This window comes from Paroedura picta, chromosome 3 (genome assembly GCF_049243985.1).
Source record: "Paroedura picta isolate Pp20150507F chromosome 3, Ppicta_v3.0, whole genome shotgun sequence".
Taxonomy (NCBI): domain Eukaryota; kingdom Metazoa; phylum Chordata; class Lepidosauria; order Squamata; family Gekkonidae; genus Paroedura; species Paroedura picta.
In genome coordinates this window covers 175,897,186-175,919,438 of record NC_135371.1, presented here as the reverse complement: position 1 = coordinate 175,919,438, position 22,253 = coordinate 175,897,186, and the positions used below count along the sequence as shown (strand labels likewise).

At 53.4% G+C, this 22,253-nt stretch overlaps 1 protein-coding gene across 1 annotated transcript in view; it reads left to right on the top strand.

Moving 5' to 3' along the window:
* The window catches only part of LOC143833716 (mitochondrial adenyl nucleotide antiporter SLC25A23-like), a 34,768-nt gene that overhangs the window by 8,239 nt on the left and 4,276 nt on the right, over positions 1-22,253 (top strand). The window contains exons 2-9 of the mRNA XM_077329841.1: positions 2,876-3,002; positions 5,546-5,633; positions 6,922-7,033; positions 13,533-13,691; positions 14,935-15,087; positions 16,588-16,695; positions 20,095-20,262; positions 21,740-21,890. Of these exons, the coding sequence (XP_077185956.1) occupies positions 2,876-3,002; positions 5,546-5,633; positions 6,922-7,033; positions 13,533-13,691; positions 14,935-15,087; positions 16,588-16,695; positions 20,095-20,262; positions 21,740-21,890 (1,066 nt within the window). The remainder of the gene's footprint in view (positions 1-2,875; positions 3,003-5,545; positions 5,634-6,921; positions 7,034-13,532; positions 13,692-14,934; positions 15,088-16,587; positions 16,696-20,094; positions 20,263-21,739; positions 21,891-22,253) is intronic.

The following is a 22,253-nucleotide window of genomic DNA, read 5'->3' as shown; positions in this document are numbered from 1 at the left end:
GGCAGGAGGGGGTGGGAAAGACCTTGACTGAGACCCTGGCTCAGTGGCAGAGCCTCTGCTTGGCAGGCAGAAGGTCCCAGGTTCAATCCCCGGCATCTCCAGTTAGAAGGGCCAAGCAGGAGGGGATGGGGAAGACCTTGGCCTGAGACCCTGGCTCAGGGGCAGAGACTCTGCTTGGCAGGCAGAAGGTCCCAGGTTCAATCCCCGGCATCTCCAGTTAGAAGGACCAGGCAGGAGGGGATGGGAAAGACCTTGGCCTGAGACCCTGGCTCAGTGGCAGAGCCTCTGCTTGGCAGGCAGGAGGTCCCAGGTTCAATCCCCGGCATCTCCAGTTGAAAGGACCAGGCAGGAGGGGATGGGAAAGACCTTGGCCTGAGACCCTGGCTCAGTGGCAGAGCCTCTGCTTGGCAGGCAGGAGGTCCCAGGTTCAATCCCCGGCATCTCCAGTTGAAAGGACCAGGCAGGAGGGGATGGGAAAGACCTTGGCCTGGTCTTTCTGCTTCACCTGTGGGGCAATTGCTTCCTTTTTCTTCTGCTGCGACCAAGAAGGTTGGGGGCTTGAGGAGCCCTGGGTCCCCTGCGGCCCCCTCTTCCGTTTCCATTTCCCCCTCAGCAGTCCTGTGAGGCTGAGAGAAAACAGCTGGGCCGAGACACTTCATAGGGCAGCGGGAGTTCGAACTCGGGTCTCCTGAGTCATCCTGCAGCCCTGGCACCCTCCTGATTCATGACCCCTTCGAAGCACTTGAGTGGCAAAGGAATCCCATCAGTCACAAGGGGTGTCGTGTACGCTGACGGCCCCTCTCTAGACTGAGCTGGAATGAGGAGCCCGAACCACCTCGTCTTCCCGTCTGGCATTTCTGGGGGATTGTTCCAAGTCCGGAATCTGTTTTCACCCTGCTGTGTTTACATTCCTGAGGCCCGTCTGCCTCCCAGTCCCGCTCACATCCATCACGAGAGCATTCTGCAAATGTCTCAGGTCACCCTCCCGCTGCCGGCGCAGGACGAACGGGCTGCAAGGGGGAGGGAGAGTCCCAAATCCAAGGAGAAGTGCGAGCCAGCCGGGGAGTCGCGTACAAGTGTGAGCCGGAGAGGTTCACCAAAACAAGTGCGAGGCGGAGAGAGAGTCACAGAACCAGCCAGAAGTGTGAGCAGGAGAGAGATTCAGAACACCAAGTAAAAGAGAGTCGCAGAGCCAAGGTCAAAGTGCGAGGGGGAGAGAGAGGCACCAATCCCGGTCAAAGTGCAAGGGAGAACAAGAGTCACAAAGCAGAATAAAAGGGAGCCCTCCTTGGGCTCCTGATGGGCGGATGCTTCCCTAACCCAGCTCGTAGGGAGCTGGGCCCTGCCCTAATGGAGCGAAGGGAGGTTTTTAATGCACGTTCCCGTTGGCGAATTCGGTTGCCTGGCCAGCAACAGCAAGGAGAATTTGGGGGGGGGGGGAATTTGGGGGAGAATTGGGGGGGGGTGTGTGTCAGGAGATGACAGGTTTGGGGATGCATTTTAGTGGGATCTTCAGGGGAGTTGACGTTCCGGAGGTTCTCCAGGCTGGTGCCCCTGGGGGAGTGGCCAAGCCGAAGGTAGCAGAGGAGAATGGGATGACTGCACTTCTGTGTGTCTCTTGCGGAGAGCGTTCACTTCCGGCACTCCGTTTCCTGAGCACTGAAGGAGGGCAGATCTGCCTGAAATTCGCCCCCCCCCCATCCCAATTGTTGGATTCCTGCCGATTCTCCCGGGTTTTGTTTTGTGCCGTTGCTCCAAACTTTTTGATAGAGCCGGGATCTGGTCATGGAGCTCCAGGTGTTAGAATCACAGAATCATAGAGTTGGAAGGGGCCATAGAGGCCATCTAGTCCCACACCCTGCAGGAGCTTTTGGCATTCACAGAATCACAGAATCATAGAGTTGGAAGGGGCCATGCAGGCCATCTAGTCCAACCCCCTGCTCAGCGCAGGATCAGCCCTAAGCATCCTAAAGCATCCAAGAAAAGTGTGTATCCAACCTTTGCTTGAAGACTGCCAGTGAGGGGGAGCTCACCACCTCCTGAGGCAGCCTATTCCACTGCTGAACTACCCTGACTGGGAAAAACTTTTTCCTGATATCTAGCCTATATCGTTGTACTTGAAGTTTAAACCCATTACTGCGTGTCCTCTCCTCTGCAGCCAGCAGAAACAGCATCCTGCCCTCCTCCAAGTGACAACCTTTCAAATACCTAAAGAGGGCTATCATGTCCCCTCTCAACGTCCTTCTCTCCAGGCAAGGGCAGTGCGCACCTTCCTGGAACGCAGCGCAGACGGCACACGGGGAGAACGGTGCTCAGAAGCGCCACGAGTGGCATGCCCAAGAGCCACACGTGACTTCCCAGCCCCTGAGTGAGCCTCGCTGTCCTGAAGCACGAAATGAATGTGGGGGAAGCGCTGGCTAGGGAGAGCAGCCGGGAGCTTCCTCCAAAAGAGGCTGCACATGTCTCTTTCCAAGAATCAAGCCGGGAGTAGTTTTGAGACTCAAGGACGTGTCTGGGCTTCCTTGCAGGGGCTTTCCATCCCTTCACCTCAGGCTGAGCACTGGCGCATCTCTAGGCAGTGCCCCCCCCCCAGGTGCACTCTGAGCATTCTGTGCGCTCATCATCTTTGCTAGTGGCTGTTTTCTCCTCGGAGAAGTTTGCAGTGTGTGACCAAGAGCAGTTAGGGCAGGGTCCTGCTGCCTCGGCCCCCTCCGGGGTCTTTGCGCTGCCAGGAGAGAGGTGGCTTTTTAAGGGCCCTGCCCAGAGTGACGCCTCCCTTGTGCACCGGCTGTGCCAATGCTCCCGAATCCCAGCTGGCTTCCGTGTCTCCCTGCCCGCTTCTCTCCCTCACGCCCGCTCTGCCCCCTGCCCACAGGAGATCCTCCGTGAGGGCGACACGGACCGCGATGGGGAGCTGAATTTTGAGGAGTTTGCCCGGTACCTCCAGGAGCGGGAGCGGAAGTTGCTGCTGATGTTCCACAGCCTGGATCGCAACCAGGATGGTGAGAAGCCTCCCCCTCCCCCTCCCCCCGTTGTCCTTTGAACTTGGATGGCCCCAAATGTTCTCCATTCTTTATTTGCATCACTTATATTCTGCCTTTTCTTCCATGGGAGTGGCTTGCATCATTCTGTCCTTTTTTTTGTGGTCTTCACAACAGCCCCATGAGGTAGGCTGGGCTGGGAGTGTGTGACTGGCCTGAGGTCGCCCAGCAGGGTGGGGATTTGAACCTGGGGCTCCCGGATCCCAGTGCAACCCTTGGACCCCTCCGAAACTGGTTTCCCAGAAAGGCCATTCATCCCCAGCTGTGTTCAAGCAAAGAATGCATCCACCATCAGCGCTCCCCACAGGCCGTTATTGCCTGTGACCACACCATGGGGGTAGGGTGCCCAGCTCTAGGTTGGGCAGTTTCTGGAGATATGGGGGGGGCAGGGAAGAGCTGGGGGAGGCGCATAAAGGCCTAGAGCCCACCCTCCGAAGCAGCCGTTTTCTCCTGGGGAACCGATCGTTGTCTGGAGATTCGTTGTAATTCCAGGAGATCTCCAGGTTGCATCTGGAGGTTGGCAGCCTTGTGTCCTGTATGCCTTGAGACTTCCAGGCCCGGAAGACTGGCTATGTTTCCCCATCCCCCCCCCCATCCCTGGGTCAGGCCTTTTTCCTTTCTGACCCCATTGTTACACCCCCATAACCTGGAAATGTACCCATTTTCTTAACAGGGAGATGCAACTGACTAGGAGGCAGGGCCCAGCCACCTGCCCCTGTGCCCACTTTCTGGGGCACCAGCAGCCCCCTCTGGGCATAGTAGGAGGGCCAAAATACTTCTCACCAAAATTCTTAGAATCAGCGTGGCTGTCAGGCACGGCTTAAAAACCTCCCAAGAAGGAGAGCCCGCCTTCTCCCCGTTCCATGGAGGAGCCGCTCTCCCCGTGCGGAAGTTTCTCCTAATGTTTAGCTGAAATGCAACTCCAGCTTCTGGCTCCAGGCCAGCCTTCTGGCATTACAGCCTGTTGGGGTCCTTCTGCTCCCCAAACCCTTCCCTCTCCAGGCTGTATCCCCTCCCTGTCTCCAGGAGGGCCCAATCCACCGTCGGCAACCCTGGGCTCAACTGAGCTGTCTGCTTGCTGTGTGTGTGTGTGTGTGTGTGTGTGTGTGTGTGTGTGTGTGTGTGTGTGTGTGTGTGTGAGGGGAGCAGCGTGTCCCTGCAGAGGGGGGGGGGAGCTCTGTTCCGCCTTTGTTCTGTTCCGCCTCTTCCTCCAAGTGGTGCCGTCTGCCAAGCTGGGCTGTGATGCAGTTCAGACTCACTTCGCCTCCTCACTTAGCAGCCTCCTGTCTTCACACACCCCTCCCCAGAACTTTCTGATTCCTGCCTGGTCGGTCCAAGCTAGGGTGGCCAGCCCCGCCCCTCCCGCAGTCATTGGCAGGGATGGGGGAGTAGGATTGCTGGCACTGAGATGGCACCACTGGACATTTTGGGATGCAGCCTGGGGAAGGACCTCCATGGGGCACCCTCCCAAGAAGCCATCTTCTCCGGGGAAGCTGCCCGTTTGAGCTCAGCAAGGCTTCTGATTGGTCACTGGAGATTTGGTTGGCTGAGCAGGTGGGGCAGAGGGAGAGATGGGACCCCGTCAGGGGGTAATGCTGCCAAATCCTGTTCCAAAAGCTGCCATTTTATCCAGAGGATGGGGGAGTGCATGTTGGAAGGATGGAGCAGAACTGCAAATTAATACGATACATTGCTGTTTTAGGCATGGTCTAGAGCAGGGGTAGTCAACCTGCGGTCCTCCAGATGTCCATGGACTACAATTCCCATGAGCCCCTGCCAGCATTTGCTGGCAGGGGCTCATGGGAATTGTAGTCCATGGACATCTGGAGGACCGCAGGTTGACTACCCCTGCTCTAGAGCAGTGAGAGAATCTATAAGGCTGGCATGGCCAACTGTGTTGGCTCTCCTTCCCTGCTCACCACTACCTTTCAAGGAGTCCCATAAATTCTCCTGTCCCTTCTCTCGCCTTCAACCCTCTGCCCATGAAGGTCAGAAAACGCCTCCTGTCCTCCTCTCAGGGGACCCCCAAGAATCCTTTCTGTTCCCCCACTTCTCCTAGACCCAGGTCCCCAACGTGGGGCCCACAGGCCCCACGGCCCCCGCCGACACCTTGGAGCCCAACAAGTGCTTTTAGAAAGTGGGAGGGGCCAGGCGGGGCGTTTGCCCAGCAGGTCTTCTGATTGGCCGTCTAGATTAAAAGGCATCCAACTAATCAGTGCTTCCGCTTGAAATGTTACAGCGTTACTATTACAGTTATGTGTAACCTTCCCTCCATGACATTTTGTGGTTGGCTCCACCTCCCGTGGCAGCCATTTCGTGGCTCCTGAAGCAGCCATTTTATGATTGCAACCACTGCTCTGTGTCTGGATTCCAAAGGTGTCCACAGACTCAAAAAAAACAAAACGTTTGGGACTCCTTTCTGGGTCCCTCAGTATCTTGGACTCTTCCCCTCCCTCCCCCAACTTCCCCAGACTGATCGTTTTGTCTTCTTGCCTTCCCCGCAGGCCAGATTGATGTTTCCGAGATCCAGCAAACCTTCCACAGCCTGGGAGTTTACATCTCCCTGCAGCAAGCAGAGAAAATCTTGCACAGGTGAGGCTTGAACTGTTGTTTCTCCTTGCCCCCAAATCTGCCGGGCCTCTCAGTTACTTAGAGTGGGGTAGCCACGCTCACCTTGTGTGCGGCTGTGACCTTGGGAAGCAATAGGTTTAGACCAGGGGTGGCCAAACTGTGGCTCTCCAGATGTTCATGGACTACAATTCCCATGAGCCCCTGACAGGGGTGGCCAAACTGTGGCTCTCCAGATGTTCATGGACTACAATTCCCATGAGCCCCTGACAGGGGTGGCCAAACTGTGGCTCTCCAGATGTTCATGGACTACAATTCCCATGAGCCCCTGACAGGGGTGGCCAAACTGTGGCTCTCCAGATGTTCATGGACTACAATTCCCATGAGCCCCTGACAGGGGTGGCCAAACTGTGGCTCTCCAGATGTTCATGGACTACAATTCCCATGAGCCCCTGACAGGGGTGGCCAAACTGTGGCTCTCCAGATGTTCATGGACTACAATTCCCATGAGCCCCTGACAGTGGTGGCCAAACTGTGGCTCTCCAGATGTCTATGGACTACAGTGACCATGAGCCTCTGCCAGCTGTAGGCAAAACCTCTGTGGCAGAATTAGCCTTGCCCAAAGACCAGAGCATCTCCCCTCCCGATGTTACTTCCAACTGACACATTTATTTCCATCTTCTTGTCTGTTTCGGAGGGGGGCAGTTCCCATCACCAGTCAGCTGGCCAGTGGCAGAGAGGAGCTGGGTGGGGTGGGGGTCCCTCCTTAAGACTCAGGGGATGCTCTACCATAGGGGACATCTGGAATTACAACTGGACTCGTGTACAGAAACCAGTTCTTCTGGAGAACATGGGATAATCTCCCTACCATAGAGACTAGGAGGGAGAAATGACAGTGACCCTTTGGGGCAGCTGTTCTCCCCCCCCCCAACACACACAAGCACACACTTTGTGATAGCCCTGAAGCAGTGGGAGGGGCCCTGAGCCAGGGTATCCCCCGCCCCCACCTGGGGGGTCCATTGCTTCCCCACTGAGCTCCTCCCCAAAGAGCACCCTCCCAGGCTGCCCCTAAACCTCCAGGGATTTCCCAACCAGAGCGGGCAAACCTGGAACTTGGGCTTTTTTCTTTTCCTTGCCCTTTAAGTTTTGTGTGTGTGTTTGTGTGTGTCTCGTGTCACTCTTCATTACTTTCCTCAGTGAACTGAGCGTCTGTCCTCCCTGGGGAGCATTGGGGTCCCTTGTGGGTACACAGACACACACACACACACACACACACACACCCTCACTGCAGTATTCATCATGTCCTTTGCAGCATAGACAAGGACGGCACCATGACCATCGACTGGCACGAATGGCGAGATCATTTCATCCTCAACCCCTTGGAGAACATGGAGGAGATCGTCCATTACTGGAAACACTCGACGGTGAGTTCATATCCCGACGGCGTTGCTTCCTATTCCCCCCCCCTCATTCTACGGAAACAGGGAGTTCTATGTTTCTCCCTCCTTTCCCTGACACTGTTGGCAGAGTTTAAATATGCAAAGCTGCTTAAAAGAATAAAGGTTTTATTTAGAAGAGAAACAACTTTGGAAAGAAAGAGGAGAGTGAGTCACTAAACGTCAAAAATTGAAAAATGGGCCCAGTCTTCAGATTTAAGTATCCACGAATTGCACACACAGAGACTATTGGATTTATGGATGTGCATACCATAGAATTCCTGCTATTAGATCTTCCAAGCTGAAAATATAGTTTGTTGTTAGGTGCGAAGTCGTGTCCGACCCATCGCGACCCCCTGGACAATGATCCTCCAGGCCTTCCTGTCCTCTACCATTCCCCGGAGTCCATTTAAGTTTGCACCTACTGCTTCAGTGACTCCATCCAGCCACTTCATTCTCTGTCGTCCCCTTCTTCTTTTGCCCTCGATCGCTCCCAGCATTAGGCTCTTCTCCATGGAAAAGATAGTTAGTTACAGAGATTTTGCAATCCTGGCTTGAAAAGAGCGTTAGTCCACCAACTCTGTCAGCTGCGTCCTCACATCGTCAACAGAATGGCGGCTTGGGAAAGCCAGATGTCAGGGTTTCCTTGGGACAAAGAGGAGAAGAGGGCTAGAATTATGATTCTGAGTTTCTCTTCATTTGTTCCCTGGCAAACGATCTCCTGTGATCTTGGTCGACAACAAAGAGAAGTCCAGGATCAGGTTCTGAGTCTCTGGCAGCTAATAAATGCTCTGGATTTAGATTCAGGTGGCCCCCATGTTGGTCTGAAGCAGCAGAACAAAGTTTGACTCCAGCGGCACCTTTAAGAACGACCAAGTTTTATTTGAGGAATAAACTTCCGTGTGCACACTTCCTCAGAGACAATGAAATGGGGATTACCGGTTCATACACAGAGCTAGAGGGGTGGGCGCGTACACAGCTCCGCTTCCCAACCATATTCTGCACGATTGTAGTATTGCTGGGGTTTCTCAAAGCCTGAAAAACATTTTGGGGGTTTCTCAGTCGTAAAAAGGTTGAGCAAGGCTGGGGTAGGGCTAAAACCGATGCTGCCGTAAAGCTCAGAGACGCTTTCTGGTTGTAGATGGTTAAACAAGCAAACCTCCCAGGGACACTCACGATTTCTGGCTCGTGCGCAAGGACGTTGGCCCTGGAACAAAGACGCCTCCAGAGCTGCTGTCTGCCAGCTTGGCCTTCCTCCAGCAAGGCTGCCGGCCTCCAGTGCTGGCTTGAGGTCTCCTAGAAGGACAAGAGAACTCCAGACGGCAGAGATCAAGTGCCTCTGGAGAAAAAGGCGGCTTCAGAGGGTAAATTTACCAGGCCAAAGCTGGCAACCCTAACCTGGCAGCTGTGCTTGTTTCTTGGGGAACAAGCCCCTTCCTTCCCCACAGATCTAGGGGTTGCCAGCTCCAGGACGGGAAATACCTGGAGATTTTGGAGGGATGGGTCTGGGGAGGGGAGGGACTTCAACGGAGCATGAGGCCATGGAGTTCCTCTTCCAAATCAGCCATTCCCCCCCCCCCTCCAGGAGACCTGATTTCTTTTTTTTTTCTTTTTCCTTAAAGTTAGTATTTTTATGTTAAAAAATTTAGAACAGAAAAATAAAAGTTCAGAGAAATAAAAAGTTACAGAAACATACTAATGGGACTTCCACATTTCTTAGCAACATATATACCATGACCAACCTGACACTTAATCTAAAATTACAAGCCAATTTTGTTGTTGTTAGGTGCGAAGTCGCGTCCGACCCATCGCGACCCCCTGGACAATGATCCTCCAGGCCTTCCTGTCCTCTACCATTCCCCAGAGTCCATTTAAGTTTGCACCGACTGCTTCAGTGACTCCATCCAGCCACCTCATTCTCTGTCGTCCCCTTCTTTTGCCCTCGATCGCCCCCAGCATAAGGCTCTTCTCCAGGGAGTCCTTCCTTCTCATGAGGTGGCCAAAGTATTTGAGTTTCATCTTCAGGATCCGGCCTTGTAAGGAGCAGTCAGGGCTGATCTCCTCTAGGACTGACCGGTTTGTTTGCCAATTACTTCCTCTGAAATTACAACAAAAAGATCTTCGTTCTTTTCTGTTATTCTAAATGCTCTCGTTAATAATCTATTCCATAAATCAAAGCATTCTTGCTTCCCTCCCCCTTAATCCTCAAAACCTCCAACCGTCAGTACATTTTTCCTCCCCTTTTCCTGCAAAGGTTCAAAAAGTGATTCCCAGTTAGCACTGACTACAGATATTGTCTTTTCTCTGATCACATCAATGAGTTTAGCTAACTTCTGCCAATTCCTTCATCTTCAGCATCCATTCCTCTGCAGGAGATCTCCAGCCACCCCCTGGAGGTTGGCATCCCTAAGAGAGCCTCCCTTTTCCTGCTAATTGGAGTCAAACATGGCGTGCCTTCTTCCATCTTGAGCTCTGCAGGGGCCAGGGAAAGTTCTGATCTTGGGGCTGGGCATTTGCCAAGGCCTTCTTTCTTCGCCAGCCCATGCCAGCCGGGCTAATCTCCTCAGCAGATCGGAACAGGGCAGATTAGCAAGTATATTTAAAAGTGACCCCACCTACCCACGCTGGGCAGTGGACCAAGAAAAGGCAGAGGCTGACCGGTCTGTGCCAGGAGGGGGTGTACCCACTGGGCAGCCTCCTGCACCAGCCCCATGGGAAAGGAAGAAGGAAGCGATGCCCAGCAGCCACAGAGGAGAACTGCCCATCAGATCCTTCCTGGAGGAGAACTGCTCAGCGGATCCTTCCCAGAGAAGCTGCCCAGTGGATCCTTCCCCTTCTCACCTGGCGGCTCTCATTTGATCTGGGACTCCAGCTCCTCTTGGCTGATCTCCGGCACTCTCTGCCTTGGCCTGGCGACGGAGAAGGTTCCTTCCGCTCCTGCCCCGTCTCTGTGACCGGGAGGCCCTGCAACCCAGTCAGCGGCGTCTGGGGCAGAAGGCTCCTCGAGCACCCTGGGTGCCTCCCCGGCACACCCGCCATGGAAGAGCTCTCCACTTTCTGGGAGGGCCCTGGCCACCGTGGCCCCTCGAGGACCCTGGGAGAGGTGCCTCTGCTGGAGATGCCGGAGCGGGGGGACGCTGACGTACAGGTGCCCCCAAAGCAGGGAGCCCGTCCTGGGGGGCCTCAGCAGGGTAGAGCCGACTGCAGCTGCCCCTGGAGCAAAATCCCTTCTTTCCCTCCTGCCCATCAGCAGCCTCGAAATCCAAGTCACTCCGGATTTCCTGCGTCCAGCTTTGCACCCTCTTTCTTGGTTTCCTCTGTCTCCATGTGCTAGTTTATGACGGGACCCTGCATGCGCCTCCAAGCCCTCCTGGTCGCCTCTGGCACGTGGATTTGACTTCCCTGCCTTTCCTCTAGTCCCTCCAGCACCTTCCTCCTTCCATTTTCCTGAAGGGAGTCTTTTCCCCTTAAAAGAAAGGAAAAAGGTAATTTCCCCAGTCTCCTCTCGGCAGCTGCTGGGTGTCTGTTGGGTGTCTGCTCAGCTGTGGAACACAAAGAACATGTTTTAAGGGAGGGGAGAGAGAGAGAGAGGGAGAGATTTAGGGTTTGTTATTTCATTTGGGCTTTAGCTGGAAATGCTCTTCCAACAATTATCATAACAATGAGGAAAGCCAGGCTGTGAATGGTTTAATGAATGAGCAGAATGTTTGCCTGAGAGTAAGACCCATCTAAATAGACTGGGAGAAGATTTGGGACCCCCCTGCTTAGGATCACTCCCCACGGGACTTCTTTTGGTGCCTGCAGATTTTGCAGCCTGCAGCAGACGGTCCTCCCTTCCTAGCTCTGGCGCTCCTCTTTGTCACTAGAGCCGTCCAGCGGTCTGTGTCTGGATCCACCAAACGACAAGTTGGAAGTCACAGTCCAAAGAGTGAGGAGCAAGCAGGGCCCAGGAGCTGCAAGATGCCATGGCAGAACTGGTTCTAGGGTGGCCAGCCTCCAGGTGAGAGCTGGAGATTTGCCAGAATCACATCCCCAGACAACAGAGAACACAGGTGCTTCAGAGGATTGTACCCTTCTGAGGTCCCTCCCCTAAGAAGTAGGGGTTCAAAGCTCCCAGCCAGGAGATTTTGAATTATGGACTACAGGGATCAATTCCCCTGGAGATAGCACAGGCAAACTGTGGTTCACGGCTTCCTTGATGCTGTTAAGAGCTGCCCAAAGGAGTCCCAAAGCAGCTGAGAGTTGCCTTCCCTTCCTCTCTCCACAACAGGCTCCCCGTGAGGGAGGTGGGCTGAGAGTGCTCTGATAGAACTGTTCTGCATAAACAGCTGCAAGAGAACGGTGACTAGAGGTGGCCAAACGGTGGGGCTTGTGGGAATTGTAGTCCACAAACAACTGGAGACCTACCGTTTGGCCACCGCTGGACTAGCCCAAGGTCACCCAGCTGGCTGCATGTGGGGGAGGAGTGGGGAATCAAACCCAGTTCTCCAGATCAGAGCCTTCTGCTCTTTACCACGACACCACGCTGGCTCTCGTGTTGGGTGGTCTTCACCTTTCCTTGCTGCATTCAACTTTTCATAGCATGATTGCCTCATCCAATGAGTCTTGTCTTCTCATCCCATGACGAAATGCCAAGATCCTCAGGTGAGTCTTCATAGCTTCCGGGGAGAGTTCAGGCTCCGTTTGGTCCACAGCCCACCGACTGGTCCTTTTGGTGGTCCACGGGTTCCGTAAAACTCTCCCCCAGCACTGCATTTCACAGGAATTCTTCCTGTGGACTTCCTTCATTGTCGAAGGCAGAAAATAGCTGTTTTGGAAGGTGGGCCCCCCTCCCCAAACCCCTCCCTCCGTATGTTCCACTCCCAAATCTCTAGGGATTTCCCCCCCTGCAGTTGGCAACCCCATACCTTGCTGATCTCCCTCCCCAGGCTGCACCCCCACATCTCCAGGAAAGCCCCACCCCAAAGTTGGCCACCCTTGGAGACATCAGATATAAGGTGTCCGTGTGCGAGAGAGAAAGAGAGAGGAGGTGGCATCAGCTCCGTCCCCGTCCCCCCCGTTCCCCCCCCCTCCGCGCCTCTGATGCCTCTTTTTGCATCTTGAGCCCCACTCATGAGTGAGGAATGCCGGTGAAGTCACAGTGCTGATGAGATTACAGGAAGGGCAGGACTGGTGTTTACAGACAAGACGTTTCAAAGAAGCATGTAAGGAGTCTCAAGTGCTTCGTGGTGGGAAAAATGAGGAAAAAGGCTCTTAGGAGCAGGCATTTCATTCCCGCTGCATTTGACGGGTGACGCAAGCTCCTTGTTGAGCAACTGAGCTAAAAGTCCTGCCGATGCCAGCCCCCCACCCCCAGCCAGAGCGCCGGCCTAAGTGGACTTAGGGGTGCCAAATCTGGGACAGGGAATTCTGGGACAGTTGGGAGGAGCCAAGGGGGTTAGGATGGGAGCGAACTCAGGGGTGCCCTAATGCCATAGAATGATGTTGTGGTTAAGAGCAGCAGCCTCTAACCTGATGATCCGGGTTGGTGCAGCCCAACTGGGTGACCTTGGGCTCATCACAGCCCTGATAGTGCTGTTCTGTCAGAGCAGTTTCTCTCTGAGCTCTCTCAGCCCCACCTCCCTCACAGGGTGTCTGTTGTGGGGAGAGGAAGGGAAGGTGATTGTAAGCCCCTTGGAGACTCCTTCGGGGAGAGAAGATTGGGGCATAAATCTGTTGTTCTTCTTTTTTTAAGCTGTCATTTCCTCCGGGGAAATGGACCTCAGTTGTTGGGAGATGAATTGTAGGAGATCTCCAGTCCCCAGCTAGGTCTGCCTTCAATTTCTCCCACAATTTTTTGAAAACCCTCTTATGAGGCCCTCTCTTGCACATTGGGTGGGGTATTAAAAGTATAAGGGCAGTGAATAGTCTCTGCGAAGGGAAGGCAGCGTGGTGTAGCCTGATCTTCTCACGTACGGGGTCAGCACTTGAACAGGAGATGTCCGAAGAAGACTCTGCAGAGGCAGACAGGTTTAGGCTGACATTTCCCCACTTAAGAGGTGTTACCTGCAGTCTGTGTTTTTCTTTGGCGCTAAGACCTGGTCTGTGTGAACGGAATATTTTATTGCTGTGGGGCGGGGGGGCTTCTCTCAATAAAGAGTCCTTTGAACTTTGAAACCTACCTGTAAAGCACCCTGGGGCTTTTCCGCAATGCCGTGTTCCAGTAAGTTCTTTTCCTAAAATAAACTACAGAATCTTTTACCTAAAGTTCTGAATTTGCCTATTTTGGGGCACTTGACGGTAGCACGTGGCAAACTGTCCTCACGGTGCACGATTTCCTAACCCCACGAATCAAGAAACTCCAACCGACCTTTAAAAAGACCAAGAACGCTTTGGCCATCTGGCCCTGGCCCGTGATGCCTTTCCGATTAGTTTTTCTTTGCAAGATGGGAGCCGTTCAGCGCAAGAGGTGCCTGTGGTTTTGAACTCTGGTCGGGTTCTTTGGCAGGTGCTGGACATTGGGGAGTGCCTTACTGTCCCGGATGAATTTTCCGAGAAGGAGAAGAAGACCGGAATGTGGTGGAAGCAGCTCATTGCTGGAGCCATGGCCGGCGCCGTCTCCAGGACGGGAACTGCCCCGCTGGACCGGTTAAAAGTCTTCATGCAGGTAAAGAGCTGCCAAATGGGCCACGGGGGAGGGGGGCGCATCCTGAGAGGGCTCCTGGACAGGTGGCCTGCGGTCGCATTTCTGACGGAGCGTGCTTGCACACAAAAGCCTACGCCTTGCGTGGAATGTTGCTGGTCTTAAAGAGGCCGCTGATGGTCACGCAGCAGATTCATGGGGAAAGATGGTCATTGTCAGCTTCAGAAAGTATTTCCTAACCTGGATCTTGGGTACCCAACACAGTGCCCATGGGCACCACGACACCTGCCAACACCTTTCCTGGTGCTTGCCAAGGGATTTTTAGAAAGCGGACAGGTCCAGGTGGGGGCTTCAGGTTGACCACTGGAAATTTGAGTTTTATTTTGGCAGCAGCTGCCACCACAGCACATGATTCTTCACGGTGTGATCTGAGTAAGTTGCAGCAGCCATTTTGTGACTGTCTCCCGTCGCCTGAAGCAGCCATTCTGTGGCTGCCTCCCAGCGCTTGAAGCGGCCATTTTGTGGCCGTCTACCGTCTCCTGGAGCAGCCATTTGGTGGCTGTCTCTCGTTTCCTGAAGCGGCCATTTTGTGGCTGTCTCCTGTAGTGGCCATTTTGTGGCCATCTCCCGTCGCCTGAAGTGGCCATTCTGTGGCTGCCTCCCATCGCTTGAATCGGCCATTTTGTGGTCATCTCCCGTTGCCTGAAGTGGCCATTCTGTGGCTGCCTCCCATCGAAGCGGCCATTTTGTGGCCATCTCCCATCTCCTGAAGGGGCCATTTTGTGGCCATCTCCTGTCGCCTCAAGCAGCCATTCTGTAGCTGCCTCCCATCGCTTGAAGCGGCCATTTTGTGGCCATCTCCCGTCTCCTGGAGTGGCCATTTTGTGGCTGTCTTCTGTCTCCTGGAGTGGCCATTTTGTGGCTGTCTTCTGTCTCCTGGAGTGGCCATTTTGTGGCTGTCTCCCGTCTCCTGGAGCGGCCATTTTATGGCTGTCTCCCGTCTCCTGAAGCGGCCATTTTGTGGCCATCTCCCGTCGCCTGAAGCGGCCATTCTGTGGCTGACTCCCATCTCCTGGAGCGGCCATTTTGTGGCTGTCTCTCGTCTCCTGTAGCAGCCATTTTGTGGCTGTGGCCCCCCCATTGTCAGAACTCCCAAGGTGCTTGCGGGCTCAAAAAGTCTGCAGACGCCTCACCCAGACGCTGCTGGGTCTGCTTGAAACTTGGCCAGTGCTCCCTTTCCTGACTGTGTGACTTCTCTTTGCCGCAGGTCCATGCCTCCAAGAACAACAGCATGAACGTGTGGGGAGGCCTGCAGGGGATGGTGCGGGAGGGCGGCCTCCGGTCCTTGTGGCGGGGCAACGGCATCAACGTGCTGAAGATCGCCCCGGAATCGGCCATCAAATTCATGGCTTATGAGCAGGTAGAACGTGGGGATGCCTCTGACCCTTGGCCTGGCCAGGCACACTGCCGGCATTTCCAAACAGCACAGCCACCGGGGATTTGTGGGTGGATGAAGAGGAAGGACTTCAAGGGGGGGGTGTCAGTTATGACCCTCCAGAGCACCCATTTTCTCCAGGGTAACCTAACTGTGTAGTCTGAGTCAGTCATAATTCTGGGAAGAAGAAGAGTTGGTTTTTATACCCCGCTTTTCACTGCCTGAAGGAGTCTCCAAGCAGTTTCCAATCGCCTTCCCTTCCTCTCCCCACAACAGACACCCTGGGAGGTAGGTGGGACTGAGAGAGCTCTGAGAGAACAGTTTGGTGGGAACAGCACCTAACAGGGCTGTGATGAGCCCAAGATCACATGTGGAGGAGCGGGGAATCAAACCCAGCTCGCCAGATTAGAAGCGGCTGCTCTTAACCACTGCACTACGCTGGCTCTCTCCGGACCTCACCTAGAGGTTGGCAAGCCCATCTGCAACACAAGACTGTGAACTCATCAAGTACAGCATTTCCCCTGCATGGACCCCCTGCCCCCCCCCTTAGGTCCGTCTATTTTAGACCCTCTTTTCTTCAAGGGAGTCTGGAATCTTTGTTCTGGGAGTTTAGAAACAATCATTTATTACAGCTTGGGCTGATTTCCCACCGTGCTAAAAATACTGAATTAGGTTTTTTTAAATTTTAAAGTATAGAAAAATGAACTCCTTCCCTGTTGGGAAACCTTCCAGGGCCATCAAGAAACCCCCGGGCTTCCCCAAACCCCTGCTGAGAAAGCCTGCAGTAGCACCTTAAAGGGTGACAGAGTAAGACCTGCCGGGAGTCACGGCTCACCTCTCCAGTCACCAAAGAGCCAGAATCCTGGAGAGCCAGTGTGGTGTTGTGTTTAAGAGCGGCAAGCTGTAATCTGGAGACCTGGGTTTGATTCCCAACCCCACAGGTAGTCAGCTGGGTGACCTTGAGCTAGTCACAGTCCTGTTGGATTTGTTAAAGCAGTTCTCTCAGCCCCACCTACCTCATAGGATGTCTGTTGTGGAAAGTGGAAGGCAATTGTGAGCCACTTTGAGATTCCTTCAGGTGGTGAAAAGTGGGATATAAATCCAACTCCTCCACCTTAAAGACCAACACAATTCATGGCAGGGGAGTTGCTTTCGGGAGTCACTGCTGACTTTGTCAGATACTCGAAGGCCCAACTTTGAATTCCTGCTCTGCCATGGAAGTTTGCTCCCAGCCTAACCTAACTCACAGGGTTGTTGTTATGATGATAAAATGGAGGGATGGGGAATGAGGGATGCTACTTTGAGTGAAAAGCAGGGTATGAGTTAAGTCAATAAACTGCCCAGTAGCCCCATAACAATGCACAGTCCTTCCCCAGGTGCAAAACCACAATGCAGCTCCTCTCGCTCCTACCTTAATCTGTGGGGGTCAAGGGGGGACCTGCCCAGGGCACTGGAGGGTCTCAACCCCGTTGCTTCCCCCTGCAGATCAAGCGGGCCATTCGCGGCCAGCAGGAGACCCTGAGGGTCCAGGAGAGGTTCATCGCTGGCTCACTGGCAGGGGCCACCGCCCAAACCATCATCTACCCCATGGAGGTAAGGACGTGCCTCCCTCCCACGGCACAGCTCACATCGGAGGCTGGCGGAAGCCACAGCATCCCACCGAAGGAGGGCTCTCAGCGTGGTCCAGTGGCTCCGCGTGGCCAATCTGGGCTCTCATTTTTGAGCCGCTCCTCGTCAGAGAGAATATCTGTTCCCTGAGGCCGGGCAGCGGGTCAAAGCTGGTCTCGTGTGGGAAGCAGCCCATTTGCTCTCCGAGTCCCCGCAGGAAATCCTTCCTCCACAAGGGAGGGGAGGGAGAGGGAGCACGGTCAGGGGAGGTGGGCCACTAAGCAGATTAAACAGGAAAACCATCTTCAGGCAGAGAGCACAGGGGAAACCACTTTCATCTGTTGGAGCAAACGAAAACGAAAACGAAAATCCAAGACCACCTTAAAGACTAACAATGCTTATTTCGTCAATATGATATTTTGTGATCTGTGGTTTGCTTTTCCAGACACACGCGTGATCGGAAATCGCACAGAGGGATTTAGGGGGAAAAGAAATTCCTCGTTAGGGGGTTGGAACAGGAGCCAGCACTGCTATAGCCAGAGGGTGGGGGTGATGGAGGTCCCGCTTAAGTAGTCTGCCGGTCACAACATTCACCAAAGAACTCTGGGAACTGTAGTTTAATTAGGAGGTGCACTGCTCCCACGTCAATTGAAGGAGCAGAAGCGATTGTTAAACCTGTCTTTGTGTAGAGCAGGGGTAGTCAAACTGCGGCCCTCCAGATGTCCACGGACTACAATTCCCAGAAGCCCCTGCCAGCATTCGCTGGCAGGGGCTTCTGGGAATTGTAGTCCGTGGACATCTGGAGGGCCGCAGTTTGACTACCCCTGGTGTAGAGGGAAATCCATAATACCTGGAGATTTGGGGGGAGGAGGCTGGGGAAGGGGGGATTGGGGTGGGGCCTCAGCAAGCTACAATGCCGTGGTCAACCCTCCGCCACAAGCATTTTCTCCAAGGGAAAATACGGAGAGGGACCATAATACCAGGGGTCACCAGGTCCCCCCTGGAGGTTGGCAACCCTAGATTCCTACCCCGAGGGGTTTGCCAGCTAAATCTCAAAAGCACAACTTGCAGCACTTGGGACCCTCCAGTGTGTTGGCTTTTGTTCTGACCAGGCTCCTTTAGCTGCATTTCCATTCCGGCTTAGCGTGTTACTTAACAGGCCTTTTGCTAGAAGCTTAACTGTGCTGGCCTCAAATGAACCGGCTGGGTGGGGGACGAGGGCCAAGAGGTGCTTTAGGATGCTCTGGGCTGATCCTGCGTTGAGCAGGGGGTTGGACTAGATGGCCTGTGTGGCCCCTTCCAACTCTTTGATTCTATGATTCTATGATCCTGCATTGAGCAGGGGGTGGACCAGATGGCCTGTATGGCCCCTTCCAACTCTATGGTTCTATGATTCTATGATCCTGCGTTGAGCTGGGGGTGGACCAGATGGCCTGTATGGCCCCTTCCAACTCTATGGTTCTATGATTCTATGATCCTGCGTTGAGCAGGGGGTTGGACTAGATGGCCTGTATGGCCCCTTCCAACTCTATGATTCTATGATTCTATGATCCTGAATAGAGCAGGGGGTTGGACTAGATGGCCTGTATGGCCCCTTCCAACTCTATGATTCTATGATCCTGCGTTGAGCAGGGGGTTGGACTAGATGGCCTGTATGGCCCCTTCCAACTCTATGATTCTATGATTCTATGATCCTGCATTGAGCAGGGGGTTGGACTAGATGGCCTGTATGGCCCCTTCCAACTCTATGATTCTATGATTCTATGATCCTGCGTTGAGCAGGGGGTTGGACTAGATGGCCTGTATGGCCCCTTCCAACTCTATGATTCTATGATTCTATGATCCTGCGTTGAGCAGGGGGTTGGACTAGATGGCCTGTGTGGCCCCTTCCAACTCTATGATTCTATGATTCTATGATCCTGCGTTGAGCAGGGGGTTGGACTAGATGGCCTGTGTGGCCCCTTCCAACTCTATGATTCTTTGATTCTATGATCCTGCGTTGAGCAGGGGTTGGACTAGATGGCCTGTGTGGCCCCTTCCAACTCTATGATTCTGTGATTCTATGATCCTGCATTGAGCAGGGGTTGGACTAGATGGCCTGTGTGGCCCCTTCCAACTCTATGATTCTGTGATTCTATGATCCTGCATTGAGCAGGGGTTGGACTAGATGGCCTGTGTGGCCCCTTCCAACTCTATGATTCTGTGATTCTATGATCCTGCATTGAGCAGGGGTTGGACTAGATGGCCTGTGTGGCCCCTTCCAACTCTATGATTCTATGATTCTATGATCCTGCGTTGAGCAGGGGGTTGGACTAGATGGCCTGTGTGGCCCCTTCCAACTCTATGATTCTGTGATTCTATGATCCTGCATTGAGCAGGGGTTGGACTAGATGGCCTGTGTGGCCCCTTCCAACTCTATGATTCTATGATTCTATGAGGATGGTGGTGGGGCTGGGCTTTGCAGGGGTGGTCCTCTGCCCCCAGCCCCCCAGGCTCCTGCAGGCTCACCGAGCATGAGGCCGCTGGATTGCTCGGAAACATGGATCCTGCCAAGTGGAACTGTTGCAGAGAAGATTCTGGCTGGAATAAAAGACGGCTAATGGGGAGGGGGGGGGAATGATGGAGCTTTACAGAATTATTTGTGATGTGATGGGGAGGTGGACGCGCAAAGATTTCCCCTCCTTCTCCCACAATATGGGAACGCAAAGGCAGCCAGGGAAATCATTCACGAATAGGTTTCAGGGCAGACAAAAGGAATACACCCAAATCAAAAATATTGGAATTCACTACCCACAGAGGCAGTGAGGACCACAAATGCAGGTGTCTTTAGAAGGTGAGTTGATAGTTTCTTGGAGAAGTCCACTCGTGGCTGCTAGCCGTGGTAGAATAAGGAACTTCCATATTCAGAGGCAGTCAGCTTCTGAAATCCAGTGTTAGGGGGCAGCATCAAGGGAAACCGTGTTGTCCGCTGTGTGAGACAGGATGCTGGACTGGATGGACCACTGGTCTGATCCAGCAGGCCAGTTCTGATGTTCTTACGGACTTACAGGTAGCAACAGTGGCCCTTGTTGTTCTGGGACCCAGATGGAACATCGAGGGGATCCACTCAGCAAGGTCGTGCTCCCCGGACATCTGGGGCTCTAGCCTTTGCCATGGGAAGGTTTATAGTGTAGACATCAGGGGTGTTAGGCCTGCCTAAGGCCCAAAGCCCAGTCTAGGGAGGCTCTTTGGGTGGAAGCCACCTGCTCTCTCCTGCCCTGAAAACCAGGGATTTCTTGGCTCACTGACATGTCATGTGTCCCACTCTGACCCTGAGGCTATGGCCCTTTCAGCCGCCTCTGGGAGTCCTGGTCCATCAACTTCTTCTCCCCCCACCCCCTGCAGGTTCTGAAGACACGTCTGACCCTGCGCAAAACTGGGCAGTACGCAGGAGTGGCCGATTGCGCCAAGAAGATCCTTCACAAGGAAGGGGTTTGTGCCTTTTACAAGGGATACCTGCCGAATATGCTGGGCATTATCCCCTATGCTGGTATCGACCTGGCCGTTTACGAGGTATCAGTGGGAGATATTTTCTAATCTGTTTTATTGTAAGCATTTTAATGCCACTTTTGCACCTGATCAAGGCCTTCAAGGCAGCAATTTTTTAAAAAAAAAAACCCTCACAACATTCAAGGAACCCAAAATAATGTTAAAATGATAAAATAATTCAATTAAAAAAATAAAACAAACCGGAAGGATGGCTGGTAATACCGAAATAAGGAAATATTTCTTTAAACAGAGTGCAATTAGACTGTGGAGTTCGCTGCCAGAGGATGCAGTGATGGCCCACGGGAGTAAACAGCTTGAAAAGAAGAAGAAATCTGTCAGTGGCTACTAGCCCTTGTGCCTGAGGGGAACCTCCACATTCAGGGGCACTAAAGAGCTAAATCCCAGAGCCAGGAGGCACCATCAGGAGCGGCTCGGCCTCTCTGCCCTGTTGTTGGCTGTTCAGAGGAGCTGGTTGGCCATTGTGAGACAGGGTGGTGGACAGGGTGGACCCTCCCTGGTCTGACCCAGCATTGGTCTTCTGAGGGTCTTATCAGGGGAAGGCCTTGATCTCCATGTCTTGTCTTTTCTCCATGCCCCAGTTCTGTTGGCCCCTGTGTGAGGCGGGAGGCTGGACTATTGTTCTATCCAATCTAGCCGTAGATTGGGAAATACCTGGAGAGTTGGGGGGAGAGGCCTGGGGAGGGGCTTGGGAAAAAAAGGACTTCAGTGGGAAGCTTCAAGATAGAGCAACCTTTCCGAGGGCTGAGGACAAGGCTGACCCGGAAGGTCACTGCCCCCTTGCTTCAGAGTATACCCCGGCTGGAATTTCCAGGCAGCCATTGATTATTTTATCCCGTCCCACTCCACATTTCATCCCAGTGGAGACCGAAGGAGGTTTATGTCATTCTCCTTTAGTCTCTTTTATCCTTGCCACGACCATCATGCAGACCTCCCCTGCCAGTACAGCCCCCCCCCTCGTGCCACCCTTTGGGGCAATTGGCATGGGCATAAATGCCAACTCCAGATTGCGAGCTGCTTTATGTAGGTAGGTAGGTAGGTAGGGAGGTATATGCTGCCCTTTCCTAGTGGCTCACGGCAGCTCATTATAGTTAAATCCAGTACAATATAATACAGATATTATAACATTTAGAATCCAGTAATTTAAAATAAATATTGCCAGTCTTAATGGATCTCAATTTTTGGACTGTTTATTGAATTTTTAACTATGTAATGCATGTTTTTTTTTAAACGTTGCATTTTTATATGATGTAACCCATCCCAAATGACCGGGTCAAGGTGTGGGCTATAAATATAACTATAAATATGAATTAATTAATATAAATAAAAGCTGGGAGGTCAGGCAGGGGGAGCATGACCCCCCAGGCCCCACCCAAGGTCCCCCAGGGAGCGTCCGCGGCAGAATGGAAATTTGAACCCGGGTCTCCCAGCCCTGATTCCGGCTACTTTGCTACACTGGCTCTCTCTGTTCCTATGGCTGCAGACCTTGAAGAACACCTGGCTGCAGAAGTACAGCAAGGACACGGCCGACCCCGGGGTCCTGGTGCTGCTTGCCTGTGGCACCGTCTCAAGCACCTGCGGCCAGATCGCCAGCTACCCGCTGGCCCTCATCCGGACGCGGATGCAGGCCCAAGGTGAGCAGCCGTGTCCCGTGCTCCTTGTGAAGAGAGCACCGTGTTGGTTTTCTGGCATTTTATTTATTCGCTTCATGGGAATTCAAAGCGGCTGACATTCTTCTCCTCTCATAGAATCACAGAATCACAGAATCATAGAGTTGGAAGGGGCCATGCAGGCCATCTAGTCCCACCCCCTGCTCAACACAGGATCAGCCCTAAGCATCCTAAAGCATCCAAGAAAAGTGTGTATCCAACCTTTGCTTGAAGACTTCCAGTGAGGGGGAGCTCACCACCTCCTTAGGCAGCCTATTCCACTGCTGAACTACTCTGACTGTGAAAAGCTTTTTCCTGATATCTAGCCTATATCGTTGTACTTGAAGT